The following is an 18,029-nucleotide window of genomic DNA, read 5'->3' as shown; positions in this document are numbered from 1 at the left end:
GCTAATTAGGGTGCTGGCTGATTGCTATCGGGTGACTCGCAGCTGTGGTGCGGGCAGTGCAGTGGGTGGTCGCAGGGGACGTGGCGCAGGGGCCGGTGCTGGCGATGCTCAGGGCTGGGTGCTCGTTGGGGTCCCGGCTGGCTCATCCTGGGGGGTTCCTGGGGTCCTGTCACCAGGCTGGGGGGTGCCCTGGGAGGGGATGGGGTGCTGAGGTGGCACTGGGACACCCAGCCCCAAGGGAAGGGTCTGGGCCCCCCCCCGAAGCCCCCAGCCCCCTGGTGTGGCTGGCAGCGAGGAGCCCGCGCGTCCCCACCTCGTGGACACGAGTCCATCCAGAACTGGATTACGCCCACGAGCAGGGGGCTGCCGGCCCCAAAGCATTGGGGACGCCCGTGTCCCGCTGCCAGCCGGTCCCATGCACCCAGGGGTGGGCTGTGGTGAGCCCACCCCCCAGTCTGGGAGCCCCCCAGCCCCCCCAAAGTGCCCCCAGCCCTCTCACCCCACCACCCACTCATGCCTTTGGACGGGGTGCCCAGCAAGATGTGGGGTCCCACGGGGGTCCCTGGCCTGCAGGGAGAGGTGAGCAGGCTGTGGGGCCACACGGGGGGGTCTCAGGGATGGACACAGGGGGTGTGGGGGCCCCCATGGGGTCTACAACGAAAGGCACCGAGAAGGGCTGCAATAGGGGCGTGGGGACGGGCAGCAGGGCCACAGGAAGAGGCACCCACAGAAATGGGAAAAAACGGGGGGGCCGCAGTCCCCAGTCCCCCCCCCGACTGCCATCACCACGCGCAGCACCCCCGTGCGGGGACGCCAGCACCACCCCACGGCTCCGGGTTCAAGTGCCACCGTCCCGGCCCCGCTCTCCCCCATCCACCCCGTGTGCGCCCCTCGGCTTCGTCCCCGCGTGCGCAGAACCGCGCCGGGTTTGCGGTGTCCCCCCTGTCCCCCCCTGTCCCCCCTCCCCGCTGTATGTATGTACCAAGGATGTTATTTTACCAGGACTCCGGACAGTATTAAAAATTAAAATCAAACCCGTGCCCGAGGGCAGCCGCGGCGCAGCGTCCGCTGGATCCACTTCTTGTGCCCCACCGCCGAGGTGGCCACCGGCGGCTTCAGGGGGTCTTCGGGGCGGGGGCTGCTGAAGGACATCACCCCCGCCACTGCCGCTGGCTGCCCGCACACCAAGGGGCTCCCGGAGTCACCCTGGGTGGAGGTGGCAGTGGGGACCCGGCCTCCCGCAGCCCCCCAGGCACCGAGGGGTGACGCTCGGCGACCCCTCGCCCTCCACGCAAAGCCCCCCCCGAGCCCCTCACCTTGGTGGGAGCGGCGCCGCGGTGTCGCCCCTGGAAGCAGATCATGGTGGGGGCGATGCCGCCGTGCCAGAAGCGGCTGTTGTTGCACATCCTCGCGTCCAGCACCGCCACCTCCAGCTCCTGCAGCGCGGCCGCCGGATCCCTGGGCACTCCCCAGCCCGCCAGGCTGCACGCCGTGCCGGCCTTCGGCTCGCGCCGCAGCAGCGCGATGGGGCGCCGCGTCCTGCTCCACGACACCGGCCCCGAAAGCTGCGGGTGGTTCGGCACCGGGTCACCCACCGGCTTGGGGGGCTGGGGGGCAGCGAAGCCGGTGTAGCACCCGTGGGTGCGCGGAGACGTCACCGAGATGTGAAAGCGCAACGAGGTGAGGAGAGGAAATGGCACCCGGCCCGGTGCAGTGGGACAGCCCCGCTGGCGGTGCTTCCTGGCACCAACCGTCCCTCGGGGACCCTCCCCAGCCCCGCAGCAGCCCCCCCGGCCGGCACGAAGCCCACCTGGAGCAGGAGGAGGTCGTTCTCCATCGTCTTACGGTTGTAGTTGGGGTGGGGGCAGGCTGTCCGGATGGCGAAGCTCTGGGTGGCCGCCCCGCGGTCCCAGAGGTGATGCAGCCCCACCAGCACCTTCACAGGGCCCTTGAGCCTGCGGAACCCACGGGACGTCCACATGGGTGTCCCACCAACCCCCCCCCGTCCCCCCATCCAGGGGGGGGACGCTCCCCGCTCCCTGCTCACCTCCGTACGATGCAGTGCGCGGCCGTCAGCACCCAGCGCCGCTGCACCAGGGCTCCCCCGCAGATGTGGACACCCCCAGACTGCACCGACACCATGTAGGGCCGGGAGTGGGGCTTGGCCTCCTGCCCCCCGATGATCCCCAGCCGTGACCGGCCCCGGGATGATGGGGGAAAGAGAGCTCCCAGTGCTGCTGCTGGGGAGCGGGGACGGCCGCTCTCCATCTCCACCGATCCCTGTGGTGATGAGACCCCCACAGCCCCCCCGTGCTGCTCACCCAGCCCACCCGAGGGCAGGGGCAGCAGCAGCAGCAGCAGCAGCCCCAGGCTCGCCCTCGCCTCCATGCTGCTCCCAAGGGCTCCCCGTGCTCGCGGCAGAGGCGACGCGAGGCTCAGGTGCGCGGCACCGAGCCGGGGCAGAGGAAGGCTCTGGTGATGTGCAAGGTGGGAGCAGCGCCGGCCCCCCGGCTCTCACAGGAAGGGGGGGGAAGCAGTGCGAGCGCCTGAAGGTGTGAAAAAAACACCCACAGAGACACAGCCCCAACCGTCCCGTGGAGACAGCAGCGCTGAGCCGCCCCGTGCACCTAACCTTGCACCCTGGGGTGCCGGTCCCCATCCCCGCCGCTCAGCCGAGCCAAGGAAGCCACATCCACAGCTCTCCCAGAAGGGTTTTTAATGAGAATTTTGCCCGATTTGTGCTCACCACAGCCCCAAGTGCACCCGGCGCAGCGCGGCACCCCGCTCCCACCACCGCACCCGCCCTTACCTGCAGCCTAAAACCACCCCAAGGCTGCACGGCCGGACCCCGACCCGCAGCCCCCGGCTCCCCCCTCAGCTCGTGGCCTTGGGGACAGCCCCGGCTCGGGCCAGGCTCCTCAGCAGCCTCTGGAAGAAGAACTCGGTGTGGTACTCCAGCCGGTTGAGGTGCCGCAGCAAGAGGGGCACCTCGTCCCTCCTCACCCCAACGCACACCGGGATCACCCTGGTGCCGCCGCGCTGGACGAGGTGCTGCAGGCTCCACTCGGAGACGCGCCGGCACCACGGGTCCCCCAGGGCCTCGGTGGAGAGGAGGAGGATGGCCACACGGCTGACACGGATGGCCTCGGCGGTGCTCTGCACGGCGCACGTCCCGGCCACCCCGTCCTGGTGCTCGGCGTAGCCCTGGAAGCCCCGCGCCCGCAGGTACTCGGCGATGCTGGAGGCGACGCCGTCGTCGGCGGGGCAGTACCAGATGGAGAAGTCGTAGGTGAAGCCGTGGTGTGCTGACATTTTTTTTTTGGGGGGGTGCGGGGGGTACAGGCTGGCTCCCCCCACCCGGTTGGAAGCCCGCGGTGCCGCCGGCTGCTCCCCGGGTAAAGGTCAGGCGCCGAGTCCTCGCGGAACCAAGTGCCGCCGGTGCCGTGGGGGCACCCCAAAGCGCTCGGGGACGTCCCGGGGGGGGCCGGCGAACGCCCCCAGGACGCAAAACCTCGCCTCCTCCTCCTCTTCCTCCCCGGGGGGGCTCAGAAGGCTTTCTGCCTCGTCTCGGCCATGTCCCGCTCCAGCGCCGCGCCCGCCCGCCGCAGCTCCTCGCACTTCTCCGCCAGCTGCCCCCGGGCCTCCCGCAGCCTCCGGTTCATCTCCACGTAGCCGCGGCTCTGCCGGTACAGCCGCTCCCGCTCCTCCTCCTCCGCCGCCTCCTGCCCTGGGGGGGGCTCAGCATAGGTGGGGGGGCAGCGCGGGGGGTCTCCATCCTGCTGCCCCCTTCCCCAAAATGCCCCCCGTGGGGGGCTCTCACCTGGCGCGGGGCCGTCGTGGTCGCCGCCGGGGGTCCGGGGGGGCTCGGCGGGCAGCAGCAGGACGGGGTCGGCCGGGCGCGTGCCCCCCACGTCGGCCAGGACCTGCTCCACGGTGGGCGGCTCGGGGCGGGTGGGCAGCACCCGCTTGGCCTTGGAGGTCATGGCCGGGGGGGGTTCCTGGGGGGGGTTGGAGGGGGTAGGGGGCTGATGGGGGGACAGACAGACACCCTGCCTGCCCTGGGACAGACGGACACCACTCCCTGGCCCAGGACAGACGGACACTGCCCACCCCAGGACAGACAGACACCCCTGCCCACCCCAGGACAGACAGACACCCCTGCCCACCCTGGGGACAGACAGACACCCCTCCCTGCCCCAGGACAGACGGACACAGATCGGTGCCCTCCCCTCCTGGCCCCCCCCCAGACAGACAGACACCTCCCCCCCTCCCTGTCAGACAGACAGCCCTGACCCCCCCGGACAGACAGACAGACAGACAGACAGTTCCAGCAGGGCTGCCCCTGGCTCAGTTTAACCCCCCACCCCCCCCAGACAGACAGACAGACAGACCCCTCTGGACGGACACACGGACCTCCCCCCCCCGGGCACACAGACAGACAGCCGGCCCCCTCCCCCCCCCCGGACAGACGGACCCCCTGGCCCCTCCGGGACGGAGCCCGCCCCCTCCCCTCCCCACAGACAGACGGACAGACCCCCCCCACTCCCGGACAGACGGACAGACCCCCACCTCCTTCCCCTCCCTCCCACCCCGCGCTCACCCCTCGCCCTCCTCGCGGCCGCCGTACCGCAACGCTCCTCCCCTCCCCCCTCCGGCCCCTCCCCCTCCGTGACGTCACCACACAGACCCCACCCCCCGTGACGTCATCACACTAGCCCCTCCCCCCACGGACCCGCGGCGCCCCCCCCCCGGCGGCGCAGGGAGGAGCAGGCGGCTGGGGGGGGGGGAGGGGGTGGTTTATTGGGGGAGGGGGGCACGGGGGGCACTGAGGGGAGGGGCTGGGGCTGGTGGTGTCCTGGTGCTACCCCAGAGCCCTCCCAGTGCCATCCCAGTGCCCTCCCAGTATCATCCCAGTATCATCCCAGTGCCGTCCCAGTATCATCCCAGTATCGTCCCAGTATCGTCCTGGTGTCTCAGTCGCTCTTCGCGTCCCGCGCCAGCTTCACGGCTGCCCTGGAGGCTGCGGGGCAGAACCGGGGCCGGGTGAGGGCCACGAGAGACCCGGGGGAGGGAGGGGGGGGCACAGACGGGGCTGAGCCCGGCCGCTGCTCCCCGGGGGGCTTCACGTGGGGGGCTTCTAGCAGGGAGGTGCGCTACGGGATGGCTCCGGGGGGGCTTCAAGCAAGGATATGTGCTATGGGATGGCTCTATGGGGGCTGCAGGGGGGGGATATGTGCTACGGGATGGTTCCGGGGGGGTCTCCAAGCAGGGATGTGTCCATGCGCTACAGGATGGCCCCTGGGGGGGCTTTGTGGGGGGACACGTGCTACGGGACGCCCCCCCGGGGGGGCTTCTAGCAGGGATATGTGCTATGGGATGGCTCCGCGGGTGCTGCACCCGCTCTACGTGGGGTCGGGGGCGGTTGTGTGCGACCCCCCCCGCTGATTTCTGCAAGAGCAGGGGCTGGGGTCAGCGGGGGGGGGGGGCGCGTTACGTACGGACAGGCTGAGCTGCGGGGCCACCTCGGCCGCCAGCCGGGCTCTGCTGCTGAGCAGCGTCTGCAGGACTGCACCGGGAGGCGCGGAGAGAAGAGAGAGGGTTACGGGGCTGGGGGGGGGACCACGGGGGGGGGGGGGCGACCACGGGGGCTGCGAGGGGCGCAGCCTGCTCCTTGTGCTTGGGTTGGGGGGGGTCCCGGTGGGAAGGCAGAGCTGCCCGAGGCTCCTCGGGGCGAGGAGGTGCCCCAAAAAGGGGCAGGAGCACGGGGGGAGGATGGGGAGGGGGAAAATGGGGGGGGGGGACACGGGGATGCTCAGCCCGCGCTACCTTCTCGGGTGACGGTGGAGGCCGCGTCCAGCGCCTTGGTGCTGAGGTCGCCCAGCACGGAGTCCACAGCCTGGTGGTGCTTGAGGAAGCAGGGCCGGATGACGCTGTGGTACAGCACCTGCGAGCCGTTCCAGGACACGGGGGCCATGCACCACACCAGGAACAGGCACTGCGAGGGGGGGGGTTAGAGATGCAACAGGGCTGGGGGTGGCAGGGAGAGGCAGCCGCTGCGGTGCTCCGGTCCTGTCCTGCCCAAAATTGGAGCTCCTGGAGGCCCCGGGAGATCAACTGAGCTGTGCCACCGACTGTCCCGAGCAGGACAGTGCCAGCTCGGTTACACGGGCACACAGGATCCCCTCAAGCTCAGCCATCAGGTGAGGGGACTCCAGGAACCGCAGCCCCCTGCTCCCTCCCCCCCCCAAAACGCCGTTACCTTCCCGACGTAGTAGAAGGGGAACCAGTAGAGGAAGGTGTCGGAGAAGAACTCGGCTACGCTGAAGACGCCGTACACCACCCAGTAGGTCAGCCACGTGGTGTCGTCCTCCTTGCTGGAGCTCTCGATGGCTTTGATGCTGCGGGTGGCAGGGGACGGGTCACTGCTTCTGCAGGCTCGCTGCCGGGGTGGGCACAGCTGCCCCAAAAGCTGGGCGCTGCTGGCTCACGCTGGGACCTTGCCAAGGCTCTGGTGTTTTCGGGACCACGCTCTCGGGAGCTTCCTACTCACAGCGAGCTCCTGGGGCTGCCCGTCCACCAGGGAGACCCCCAGGCAAGGGCGGGGGGGGCTGTGAGCGCGGTACTTACGAGACGTAGGCGGGGTAGATGAAGCCGATGAGGTTGCAGAGCAGCGAGGCGCCGTAGCCGAACACCAGGTACAGCCCCAGGAACGCCACGGAGCCTGCGGGGGCAGAAAGGAGACCCCAGGATTCGTGGTGGGGCAGCTGAGCGGAGCCAAACTTTGGGGCTTGCACTGTTCACTCTGGTCCCAGTTTGCTCTGGTCACCGTTCGTCCCCTCCCTGGCCTGGGGGGGACGGCCCCGCAGCAAACACTCAGCACCTTGAGTCCACCTCGAGCCAGCCTGCCCGGGGGGAAGGGGTGACCCCAGCCCCAGGGCTCACCCCAGCCTCCCTCCCGGCAGCTCTCCGCACGCGCTTGTGTTGGGAACTCAGCGCCCTGAGAAACAGCAAGCCAGTCCTGCTCCCCCGTCATTCAATTAAATCGTTAAATTAAACGCGAGCCAAAGCTTTGGGCTGCTTGGCACCTCCCCAAACGCTGGCAGAGGCTGGACCTGAGGAGCCCAGGGAGCCGGGGAAGCACCCTTGGGACCCGCAGAGCCCGTGTCAAGGGCATTTTGTGTCACCCCAGCGGGCTCTCAGCTCCCTCTCGCCCTGCTTACAACACTCCCCCGGTGTAAGCGCCTTACCCTGCAGCAGGCAGAAAGCCGGGACTTAACGAATTAGGGGAAGGGGGCACGGAGCACGGATCATCCCCCAGCTGCTCACGGCAGCGTTTCTGCACCGCGCGGGCACCCCGGGGTGCTGGGGCTCTGCAAGGAGAGGGGGGGGTAGGGGGCAGGAGCAGCACCCCCACGGCAGCGGTGGCGGCTCCCCGCACGCAGAACTAACAGGCAGGTTCGGGCAGCTCCGGGTTTCGTGCCCGAAAGAGCCTTAGGATGGATTTCACGGGCTAAGTTTAGCCCCCGGAGGAATTTACGTAAGGGCAAGGCACAAAGGAGAGGCTTTGGATTGCACAGAGGAGCCTGGGGTGTCAGGGGGCAGGGAGGGACGGGACCGGGGTGTGAAACCCACAGCGCGAGCAGGGAATTTGGAAAAAATCAGGCAGAGAAAGGGGTTTTCTCTCCCCTGTGGATCCGGACAAGGATTCACCCCGTGGAGCTGCCCCCAGGCACCCGTCCTGTGCCCGAGAGCCCCCCAGAGCCCTCGTAGCGGCTCAGAAGGCACCGAGCCGCCCCCGGGGGCTTCAAACACAAATTTGGGACCGCTGCAGAGCTGGGGACGGCGAGGAAGAAATCCGATATTTGTTGCTTGGCACCAGCTTCGCCTTTCAGAAAAGGTGAAGAAAGGAGGCAAAAACCAGCCCTACAGCCAGGAGGTGCGCAGTGGGGTAACCCAGACCCCCCCCCCCCCAGGAAGGTTTTGCACCAAAATAGGAAATATTCGCAGCCATAAAGCAGCAGAAGGCTCCACGTGGCCAAGGGCAGGGGCACGGCCACGCCGGGGGCGATAGGAGGGGGTCAAGTGGGGCCGAGGAGCCGTTCCCGGGGGAGATATCTCTGGTTTCTCATTAATGAGCAAACAGCAGACGGTTAACGAGCGGACCTCTGCCCTCCTTCCCGGGGGGGGACGGGGACGGGACAGGGCCCCGCTGTAGCTTGGCTTCCCCATGGGGGGGGACGGGGGTCACGGCGTGTTTAATGGGGACCTTGTGCCGGCAGCAGGGACTGAGGGCAAGGACGATGGTGCTGACACCCCCCCCCCAAAATAAAACACCCCCAAACAGCTCCCTGATCCCCCCCCAGACCCTCCCCAGCCCTGCAAGACCCCCAAAGGGGGTGGTTAAAACCCCCCAGGAGCAGGGCACAAAGGAGGGGGGGGGAACGGGGCTGGGGGGGGGGGGACCCTAAGTGGGGAGGGGGGCTCCTAAAATTTGGCGGGGCGCACAAAAACCGGGGGGGCACACAAAATTGAAGGGGACAGAGAAAAATCGGGGGCCACCCAAGATTGAGGGGGGACACAGAAAACTGGGGGGAGACCCAAAAGTCGGGGGGAGACCCAAAATCTCGGGGAGACCCCAAAAACCAGTGGAAGACCCAAAAACCGGGGGGAGACCCCAAAAACCGGGGGGGGGGGGGCTGCCGGGAAGGCCAGGGGGGGCAGCACAACCTTGAGGAGCTGAGGGGTCCCTGTGGGTCCGGGGAGCCCCCGCGGGGCTGAGGGTCCCGGGAGGAACCGGGGGGGATCCCGGGGAAACCGGGGGGACATGGAGGGGGGGGGGGGGGGGGTCCCGGTTTCACCTGAGGCCAGGTAGAGCCGCCGGACTCCGGTGCGGGCCTCCAGGCGGCCCAGGAGGTCTGCGAGGGGCCCGGGGCGGTCGAGGAGGCGCTGGAGGCGCTGCAGCACCGTGCCCATGGCTGCGGGCCCCGCTTGCCGCTGCCCCGGGGCCGGTGCCGGGGCCCAAAGCAGCGGCGGCGGCGGCGGCGGCGCGGGGCGGGGAGGGGCGGGCAGGTGGCGGCGCCGTTGCCATGGCAACGCCCGCTCCGCCATGGCGGCCAGGCCGGGCCTAGGCCTGGGCCTGGTGTTGGGGTTGGGGTTGGGGTTGGGGTCGCTGCTGGCCGCCGCCGAGCCCCGTGTCTACCTGGGCAGCTGGGCCGTGAGGGTGGCGGCCGGGCACCGGGAGGCCGCCAGGCTGGCTCGCCGCCATGGGCTGCTCTGCCTCGGCCAGGTTGGGGACCCCCCCCCAGTCCTCCCCACGGACCCCCGGCTCGTCCCCACGGCACCGGCAGTGGTGTGGTGCTGGGGTGTTAGCACTGCTGTGGTGGTGGAGGCAGGGGGTCGGTTAGGGTTTTAAGGTGCCTCCGGTGGGCTGGCATGGGGATGGGAATGCGAGGAGGAAAGCAATGCAATAGGGATGCACAGGTAGCTATGGGGTTGTGCAGGTACCTATAGGGCTGCACAGGTACTGGTGGGAGTGCACAAGTACCTATGGGGCTGTACAGGAACCTATAGGTTTATACGGGTACCTGTAGGGCTGCACAAGCACCTGTAGGGCTGTACAGGTACTGGTAGAAGTGCACAGTTACATATAGGGCTGCACAAGTACCTATGGGACTGTACAGGAACCTGTAGGGCTGTGCAGGTGCTGGTAGAAGCGCACAGGTACCTATAGGACTTCATAGGTACTAGTGGGAGTGCGTAGGTACCTGTAGGGCTGTACAGGTTCCTTTAGGATTCCACAGGTACTGATAGAAATGCACAGATACCTATAGGGCTGCACAGGAACCTATAGGGCTGTGCAGGTACCTGTAGGGCTGCATAGGTACTGACAGCCTCTACACCACAGGTGGGGGAACCCAAAGTCACGCACAGCCCCACCCTGCACAGCTCCCCTCTCCTAACAGCACCCCTGCCATACACTCAGCTGCAGCCCCCCCGGGCTCTGCAGCCCGGACAGGGCCGGCACGCTCATCCCCAGCCCGGCTGCCCGCTCCAAACCACCTCACGGCAGCTTTTTGGGCCCGCAGGTGCTGGAGGGAGAGCCCTACTACCACTTCAGGCACCGCGGCACCAGGCAGAAGTCCTTAAGCAGGCACTGGGGCTGGAACCTGCGCCTGAGCAGGGAGCCAAAGGTAGAGGGGGGCTGCTGGGGACACCGTGGCAGCACCGACACGTCCCAGTTCATGCACTGCTCTGGGACGTGGCTGTACCAGCACCACCCCGAGCTGCGAGGGGACTGTGTGTGGCCGTGCCCGTCTGGCACTGACAACGCTGCCAACCCCCCAGGTTCTCTGGTTTGAGCAGCAAACAGCAAAGAGGCGCGCGAAGAGAAGCGTCAGCGTGGTGCCGACGGACCCCTGGTTCCCGAAGCAGTGGTACCTGGTGAGGCTTTGCCCCTCGCTCGCCTAATCCCAACACCCTTAAGCAAATCAACAGGACTAATACCGGCGGTGATGAGACAGCAGGAGAGTCCCTGAAGGACATTCACAGCCCGGTTGATCAATCCTAATCCGTTTTCCAGAATAATGACATCAACCCTGATCTAAACGTCCTCGCTGCCTGGAGCAAGGGCTACACCGGGCTGGGGGTTGTGCTGTCCATCCTGGACGATGGCATCGAGAAGGATCATCCCGACCTGTCTGCCAACTACGTAACCACAGCTCCCCGGGGCGAAGCAGCAAGGGCTTGGGGAGGCTCAGGGCGTTGTCTGCAGGGGTGGGAGGGAGCTGGCAGCTTTCTGCAGCCCGTGGGACTCCGCAGGAGGAATTCAGCCTCTCCGTGGCCGGATCAAAAGGCTTGGTGTCTCCACAATGAGTTCTTACATCAAGGAAATGTTAGAACGTGTACGTGCTCAAGCCCCCAAAACAGTCAGATGTAATTACAGCAAGCTGCAAAGCGAGTAAAGCTTGTAAGCCCTCACACGCTGGGAGAGCAAAGGGAAAAGGGCAGGCGATTTGTAATCAGCTATTGTTCGTAACAGCCCGGGTTCGGTGCCCTGTGGTGCCTCCTGCCCAGCTCCCCTGCAGGTGAGACTCACCCGTGGCACGCCAGGGGACTCCAAGATGCTTTCTCACTGCCTGTGGACGCACACTGAAGCAGTCCAGTGATGCACAAATTACCCTCTTTTAGTGAAATCCCGCTCCTAACAGGTTTAGGAGAAGCCAGAGCGGTGCTGGGCGTGTGGGGGCTTCCCTTGGCGCTCTGGGCTGGGTGACCCTCGTGGCCCCAAAATGCCAGCCCCTTGCCCTGAGCTGGCACAGCCACATTTTGCATGAGGTTTTCTCACACTTTTTTGCGGTAGGATCCCCTCGCGAGTTACGACTTCAACAGCAACGACCCCGACCCCCAGCCCAGGTACAACGCCTGGGACGAGAACCGGTGAGTTTCCTCCTCGGGCTGTCTGAGGAAATCATTTCTCGTGCTGGGATCGTTACACCTCCCAGGGCCGAGCCTACGGCAGCCCCTCGGCCCCTCACCGAGGACGGCTCGTGCTGTGGCTGCCCCCAGGCATGGGACGCGCTGTGCAGGAGAGGTGGCGGCAGTAGCCAACAACCAGATCTGCGGCGCGGGCATCGCGTACAACGCGAAAATTGGAGGTGAGCAGCAAATCCTGCTGCTGCTGCGCCGTGCAGGAGGGGATCACGAGCCAGCTCACACACCCAGGAGGAGCGTGAGCCTCACAGCCTGCTGTCCTCGGGCTGACACCGACGTCACCACCATCCAAATTCTGCAGAACCAGGGGGACCGCGGGGCTTTCTGAGGGATTGGCTGCTGGCTGCAGCTCTTTGGACGTTATCAGTGATCCCCTGGATGATGTTTCCCAGCTGTAAAAGCCCCGAGGGCTTCCTGCAGCAGCTGGGCTGAGCTGAGGGCTCGCACAGCACTAGAGGGTGCTGCGGATTTGCAGCAAGGCCAGCAGCAGTGCAGGGCTCTTCCTCCGCACCTCCTGGGGCTGAATGCCCCGCACCGAGCTCTCCAACCACACGCTGGCCCGGTTCCCTGCAGAAGCAACTACACCAAACGGGGTTAAAAGCTGGGAAAACTTGCTGGGCTTAAAAGGGGTCGTGCTCAGACCCCCAGGAGCCTGATGCCGTGGGGCAGGGTTAGGTGCAAGGTGCCCGAGTGGAGCGGGGAGTGGGGTTGGAGGTCAGCCAGAACCCGTTGAGCCCTCGCTGCTGAGCCCCGCAGGCGTGCGGATGCTGGACGGTCCCATCATGGACATCGTGGAGGCTCAGTCCCTCGGCCTGCGCCCGCAGCACATCCACATCTACAGCGCCAGCTGGGGCCCCACAGATGATGGGAGGACCGTGGACGGGCCGGGAGTGCTGGCTGCGGAAGCCTTTTACAGAGGGGTGACAAAAGTAAGCGCGGCGTTGGCCTCGGGGGTGCTGGATCCGGAGCAGAGCCGCTGCCTGCGGGGCGCTGGGTCCTCGTGCTGGGGCAGGAAAGCTCCAGGCTGGATGGGATGAGTGCGAGGAGCCCTGCTCAGCCCCTTCTGCCTCTGCCAGGGGCGCGGGGGCCTTGGCTCCGTCTTCATCTGGGCCTCGGGCAACGGCGGCACCAACTACGACAACTGCAACTGCGACGGGTACGCCAACAGCATCTACACCCTGTCGGTGGGCAGCGTCTTGGCCAGCGGCCGGCGGCCCTGGTACAGCGAAGCCTGCTCCTCCACCCTCACCACCACCTACAGCAGCAGCACCAGGAGCGAGCTGCAGATCGTGAGTGACCCCCCCCCCCGGCAAGGAACCGGGTGCCACGGCTCGTCTGAGCCCACCTTGCACCCGGGGACGGAGAGGGAGCCTTTATTTGAGTGGCATCCTGCTCCTCGAGGGCATGGAGGGGCCAGGAGAGCAGAGCCTGCGGGAGCGTTTATTGGGGTTACCCCACTCCGGGCAGCCCTGCCCTCTGCTCCTCCTGCACGGTGCCAGGAGCCCCCTGTCCCCCCCAGGTGACCACCGACCTGCGCCACCGCTGCACCGACAAGCACGCGGGCACCTCCGCCTCGGCCCCGCTGGCTGCAGGAATGGTCGCCCTCGCTCTGGAGGCCAAGTAGGTGCCAGGGTGGCCACGGGGGTGTCCCCTGGGAGCGCCTGGTACTCGCCAGGACCCTTTGGGGACAAAGAAGAGGGATTTGGCTCTGCTAGCAAGGCGGTTGGGGTGCAAAGCTGAGGTCTCCTTGGGCTGTGGGGCAGCCTTGTCTCCCAGGACACTACAGAAGAAGGGTCAAGGAAAGGAGAAGATTTTGCTCCCATGCAGTCAATGAAGGTTTTGGGGAGGGGATGGGGCCAGGCCAGCTAACTTTCCCAAATCTCCCCCTCAAAAAGCTAACCCGGGGCAGAGACCTCTGCCCCAAAAAGTCCTCTTGCTTCCAGCCCGGCGCTGAGCTGGCGGGACGTGCAGCACCTGGCGGTCAGGGCCTCCAAACCTGCCCACCTGCAGGCAGAAGACTGGGCTGCGAACGGGGTCGGGCGCAAGGGTGAGCTCGGGGCTGAGCCGCGGAGGGAGCATTCCCTCCCAGAGCAGCTCACGAACCCTCTTCTCTTGGAAATCCTCTGCTCCGCAGTGAGCCACCACTACGGCTACGGGCTGCTGGACGCTGGGCTGCTGGTGGAGCTGGCCAAGGCGTGGGCAGGGACTCGGCCCCAGCGGAGGTGCTCGGTCAGAGCTCTTCGTGCTCCCCGGTAAGGAACGAGGTCCCCTGGGTCTGACCCCATGCAGGAGCTTTGTTGGAGCAAAGCTGTGCAGGAGCAGGCATTGCTGCCCAGGAACGGGCTTCTGCTGTCACTGCAGGGCTGCGTTTAGAGGTCACGGTGGAGGAAAGGATGCCCGTGGAGGGGGGAGAGACGCCCTCACCCTGTCTTGTACCTGGCAGGAACATCGGCTCCAAGCTCACCGTCTCCGTGGACGCCTCCTCCTGCTCGGGGAGGACCAAACGCATCCGCTCGCTGGAGCACGTCCAGGTCCAGCTCTCCCTGAGCTACAGCCGCAGGGGGGACCTGGTGCTCGCCCTGAGCAGCCCCATGGGGACCACGTCCACGCTGGTGACCGTGCGGTGAGGGCGCTCCGCAGGGAGCATTTTGTGATGGGAACGTTACAGAGCAGAGATTTAGCGGCTGCTGGGGGTCTCCTCCTCTCACAGCCTCTCCTGGGGCCAGAAGAGAGGCCCCAAGTCCTGGCAATGCCCCGTTACACCAAAATCAGGGTTGTGGAGAGCCCCTTTGGTCTGCAGCCTCCCTCCCGGCTCTCACTCGTGGCTCTGCTCTCCCCCAGCCCGTACGACACCAGCCAGCAGGGCTACAAGGACTGGACCTTCATGTCCACGCACTTCTGGGATGAGGACCCCAACGGGACCTGGACGCTGCTGTTGGAGAACAAGGGCGATGCCTACAACACGGGTGGGCCCCCAGGGATGGACCCGTCACCAGTGTCACCCAGTGCCCTGCTGTCCTCCCTCTGTGGTTAGCACCTGGCTGCTCTCCTCCTCTCCCAGCTCCCTCCTAGAGGCAGGATCCGGCTGGAGGCTCTCTGCAGGGCCACATTTCCTCGTGGTTTGAAGGTTCCCCTGCACACAGCCCGGAGGAAAACATTTCTTTCCCCAGATCTTCCAGCCCCATGCCCACCGCTTTGCACACCCCAAACCCTGGAGGGTGGGAACACGCAGCCCCCATCCAGCATGTGTCCTGTCCCCCTGTCCCCAGGCGTGCTGAGCAGCTTCATCCTGCACCTACACGGCACAGACGAGGACATGACAGCCAGGCGCTTCGCAGCCCCCCCCGCGGACAAGTGCCTCAAGCGGGACGCGCAGGGGGCGTGCGAGGGTGAGCGCACCCCTCACCACAGCTTTGGGCAGGAGGGGACAGCACCCCCGGCTCCTGGCGGCCCCACATCCCAGCCCCATCCCTTTGCAGAGTGCAGCAGCTCCCTCTACGCCTACCAGCAGCGGTGCCTGCCCTACTGCCCCCCGCGCTCCTACGGCCGGACCCGGGGAGCCCCCTCCACGAGCGCATCCCGGGTGTGCTCCAGCTGCCACCCCTCCTGCTACACGTGCCGGGGCGCCTCGGCCAACGACTGCACCGCCTGCCCCCCTGCTCATGTCTTCCACGAGCTCTCCCACTCCTGCCCCCCTCTGCTGGGCTTCTCCCCCGAGGACGGGCAGCACGGGGACCTCCTCCCGGTCCTCCTGGTCTGCGGGGTTCTGATCCTCTCGGCCATCCTCTGCGCCACGTACCGCAAGGTCGTGCAGGCTGGCTGGCCCTACAGGTAGCACCTGCTGGCCCTGGGCTGCAGGGACGGAAGGACACCAGCCTGGGACAGAGCTGTCCTCGCTCCCCTTCTGAAATAAATGTTTTGTTGCCCTTTGGGGCTGCCCTTCCTGAAGGCTGATGTTCCTTGCCAGCAGCTGTGCGCTGACCCCGCTCCATATCCAGCTCCGTGCATGGGTACGGACGCAGCGGTGGCTTCCACCCCCCCTTTCCCTGGCTCATCCCTTCCATTCCCCGGGGATTTGCACGGCGCTGGGGACCCAGCCCCTGGCTGGCTGCTGCGAGGGAGCTATTTCCAGCTGGGCCGGGCTGCGTGGCCGAGCACGGAGCCCCGCGCCCTTTCCCAGGCGCAGAGGAGGAGATGTGACTTCCCTCCAAACAGCTGCGCCCCAGTAAACACGGCCAGCGCCTCCAGCACTGGCTGAGCGATTTTGGCAGGGGAGAGGGAGCAGGACTGGGAACCACTGCTCCGTGGTGCTGGCACAGCAGGGCCCCGGTGATCAGCAGCCTTCAGAAACGTGCCCAGGGCCGGCAGCAGTGCAGTACCAGGCAGGGCTTGGAGGGGGCATGGGGATCGCTGCCAGCTGGGGCCCGGCCACCAAACAGCAGGAACGGGGCCGCTGTGGGCACCCGAAGCCGCGTGGCATCGCGGGGTGGCAGCGGGCTGAGCCCCCCAGCCCCGGGCTCTGCGTGTTTGCACAGCTGAGGAGGATTTGGGAGGCGAAGAAGAGAGCAAGACCTTTGTCCAAGCACGTAATCATCCACGAAAGCACCCCTCGGCGGGACGTTACAGAGCTCTGGGCGACGGCCAAGCGCTGCAGCGAGGCTTCCCCATGGCAGCGCTGGCCCCCCCAAGCCAGGGTCCCTGCTGGGGGGGTTTCCCCATCCCGCTCCCCTCCTCGCGGGCTGTCCTAGTCCTTGGCGGGCAGCCTGCAGCGCGGGAGCCGCTGCTGCGCCTCGGTGCGCACGTCGTCCTAGGGGAGAGACGGGGATGGGAGGGGGGCTGTGCCCCACAGCTCGTGCCACCCCATCCCGGACCCCAGCCCCGTCCTCACCGCCCGGCAGAGCTGTCCCAGCAGCGGGACGAGGCGCAGCAGCTCCTCGTCCCCGGGGTCCCCAAACCACCTCGGCACCGGGATCCAGTTGGCAGCCTGGGGAGAGAGGGCGAGCGCTGGCCACGGGGCAACCATCGAGGCCACGGGGCAAGTGAACCCCCCGACACAAGAGCCAGCGAGTACCTGGGAGGGGAAGCCCTGGATGGTGTGGTCCAGGGCCACCGTCTTGGCCAGGTCCCTGCCCAGCAGGGCCAGATCCTTCCAGTAGCAGCCGCGGGCGCAGAGGCAGTCCCGCTGGGAGAGGCAGCGCCTGCAGGGGGATGTGGAACCCGTGGGGAGCAGCCCCGGCCACGGGAGTGCCCCCCCAGCAGGGTTTCTGCAGGGACATCACCTGATCAGCTTCTTTTTGGGGTCCAGCACATCCAGGATCTTCTCGGCGTAGTCCTGCTTCGCCGTCGTGAAGATGAAGATCTGGGGAGAGCAGATGAAGGCTCCTGTGCGAGCTGCCCGGGCTCTCCCCATCCCGGTGCAGCAGCAACCCGCCTGGCTCCATGCAGACCCCTGGGGAATTTTGGGGGGCTCCGGGTACCTCGTAGGTCTTGGAAAGGCTCTCGAGGAACTGCTGCACGTGGGGACGCAGCTGCACGTGGACCTGCAAGGGAACAGCGCCCGCAGGCAGCCACGGCACCCAAAACCTGACACCCAGCAGTGCCCCCGAGGGGAGCCCAGGGGACCCCGGCCACCCCCTCCCCTGGGATTCCATCCCCTGGGGTGCAAGGGGAGGACGCAGGACCCAAATCCCCAGCCCCCCACGGCCCCCACCCCGGCACAAGGACGCCCACCTTGTAGGCATCGCCCTGGAAGGAGGTGGTGAAGGAGGCCACGGCGCCCGGCAGCCGTCTGGCGAGCACGGAGGAGCAGACCAGGATCCCCTCCTATGGTGGGGGGGCAGGCGGCAGCGTCAGGCCCAGCCCCAGCACCGTGCCCCCCCCCCCCTCCCCAAACCCCCCCCCCCAGCTCACCAGCTCCAGGACCAGGGTGTGCTCCGGGGTGCTGCGGGTCCTGCGGGGGCCGGGCGTGGGGGGCGCAGGGAGCGGGCTGGCCAGAGGCAAGCAGAGCTTAGGTGCTGCAGGGGGGCTGCGGAGACGCCCCCCCAAAAAAAACCCCACCATACTCACAGGCTGGGGACAGCGGGATCCTGGCACTCCTCCACGGGGAGCCCCGAGAAGTAGGCTCCCTTATAGCAGGGCTGTGGCGGGGGGCTCGGGGGGAGTCCCAGCACCACAGCCCAGGGCTGGCCCCCTCCCCAAACAGGGGTTACCCCACAATGGGGGGGTTCACCCCTTTCCCCCAGGCAGAGGGAAGGGGACACCGGGCTGCCATGCTCCGCACCGCACCGCAGCCTGGCCAGCTGCTGCCTGCCGGGGGTCCTCCTGGGGGTCCTTCTGGGGGTCCTCCCGGGGGTCACCGGCTCCAGGGGGGGACCCGGGACACGCTTGCCCCCATCCCCTCCTCTCTCCCGGCGAGTCCGGGGTTTGGTGGCCGAGAGCCCCAGGTCCCCACCGTTCTCCCTGCGGGGTCTCTTTGCCCGTGGGGTGGCCATCCCCAGGACAGATGGACAGAAGGACAGACAGGGGGACCCTCGGGGTGC

General features: G+C 67.2%; 4 protein-coding genes across 5 annotated transcripts; 1 reads left to right on the top strand and 3 right to left on the bottom strand.

Annotated features, from left to right (window-relative positions):
* Positions 1-52: 52 nt before the first annotated feature.
* GZMM (granzyme M) lies at positions 53-2,388 on the bottom strand (the record flags this gene model as incomplete). The annotated part of the gene is made up of 5 exons (XM_084302924.1): positions 53-177; positions 1,036-1,206; positions 1,317-1,565; positions 1,811-1,955; positions 2,048-2,388. 5 exons carry the CDS (start codon positions 2,386-2,388, stop codon positions 109-111), a joined length of 975 nt encoding a protein of 324 aa, XP_084159050.1. The 3' UTR covers positions 53-108.
* Positions 2,389-3,394: 1,006 nt separating this feature from the next.
* LOC311219651 (UPF0449 protein C19orf25 homolog) lies at positions 3,395-4,647 on the bottom strand. Of its 2 annotated transcripts, none has more exons than XM_084302875.1 (3): positions 4,601-4,647; positions 3,821-3,998; positions 3,395-3,722 (listed from the first exon to the last, which is right to left on the bottom strand). In XM_084302875.1, the coding sequence occupies exons 2-3, from the start codon at positions 3,981-3,983 to the stop codon at positions 3,403-3,405; spliced, it is 483 nt and encodes a 160-aa protein (XP_084159001.1). In that variant the 5' UTR covers positions 3,984-3,998; positions 4,601-4,647; the 3' UTR covers positions 3,395-3,402. The 2 variants fall into 2 exon arrangements, with proteins under 2 accessions (XP_084159001.1, XP_084159002.1); XM_084302876.1 differs by having other exon boundaries at positions 3,408-3,727.
* Positions 4,648-4,768: 121 nt separating this feature from the next.
* REEP6 (receptor accessory protein 6) lies at positions 4,769-9,040 on the bottom strand. Its single transcript, XM_084302522.1, has 5 exons — positions 8,859-9,040; positions 6,628-6,721; positions 6,260-6,398; positions 5,827-5,995; positions 4,769-5,020 (listed from the first exon to the last, which is right to left on the bottom strand). Exons 1-5 carry the CDS (start codon positions 8,971-8,973, stop codon positions 4,974-4,976), a joined length of 564 nt encoding a protein of 187 aa, XP_084158648.1. The 5' UTR covers positions 8,974-9,040; the 3' UTR covers positions 4,769-4,973.
* Positions 9,041-9,106: 66 nt separating this feature from the next.
* PCSK4 (proprotein convertase subtilisin/kexin type 4) lies at positions 9,107-15,325 on the top strand (the record flags this gene model as incomplete). Its single annotated transcript, XM_084302614.1, has 15 exons — positions 9,107-9,286; positions 10,086-10,190; positions 10,345-10,440; positions 10,580-10,708; positions 11,360-11,436; positions 11,566-11,654; positions 12,247-12,419; positions 12,567-12,779; positions 13,010-13,110; positions 13,434-13,537; positions 13,625-13,742; positions 13,934-14,113; positions 14,332-14,456; positions 14,760-14,879; positions 14,970-15,325. The coding sequence occupies 15 exons, from the start codon at positions 9,107-9,109 to the stop codon at positions 15,323-15,325; spliced, it is 2,166 nt and encodes a 721-aa protein (XP_084158740.1).
* Between the last annotated feature and the right edge of the window lie 2,704 nt (positions 15,326-18,029).

Source organism: Netta rufina (genome assembly GCF_964035555.1).
Source record: "Netta rufina genome assembly, chromosome: 28".
In the NCBI taxonomy this organism is placed as follows: Eukaryota; Metazoa; Chordata; class Aves; order Anseriformes; family Anatidae; genus Netta; species Netta rufina.
The sequence above is the reverse complement of the archived record's forward strand: the minus strand, read 5'-3'. Positions and strand labels throughout refer to the sequence as shown.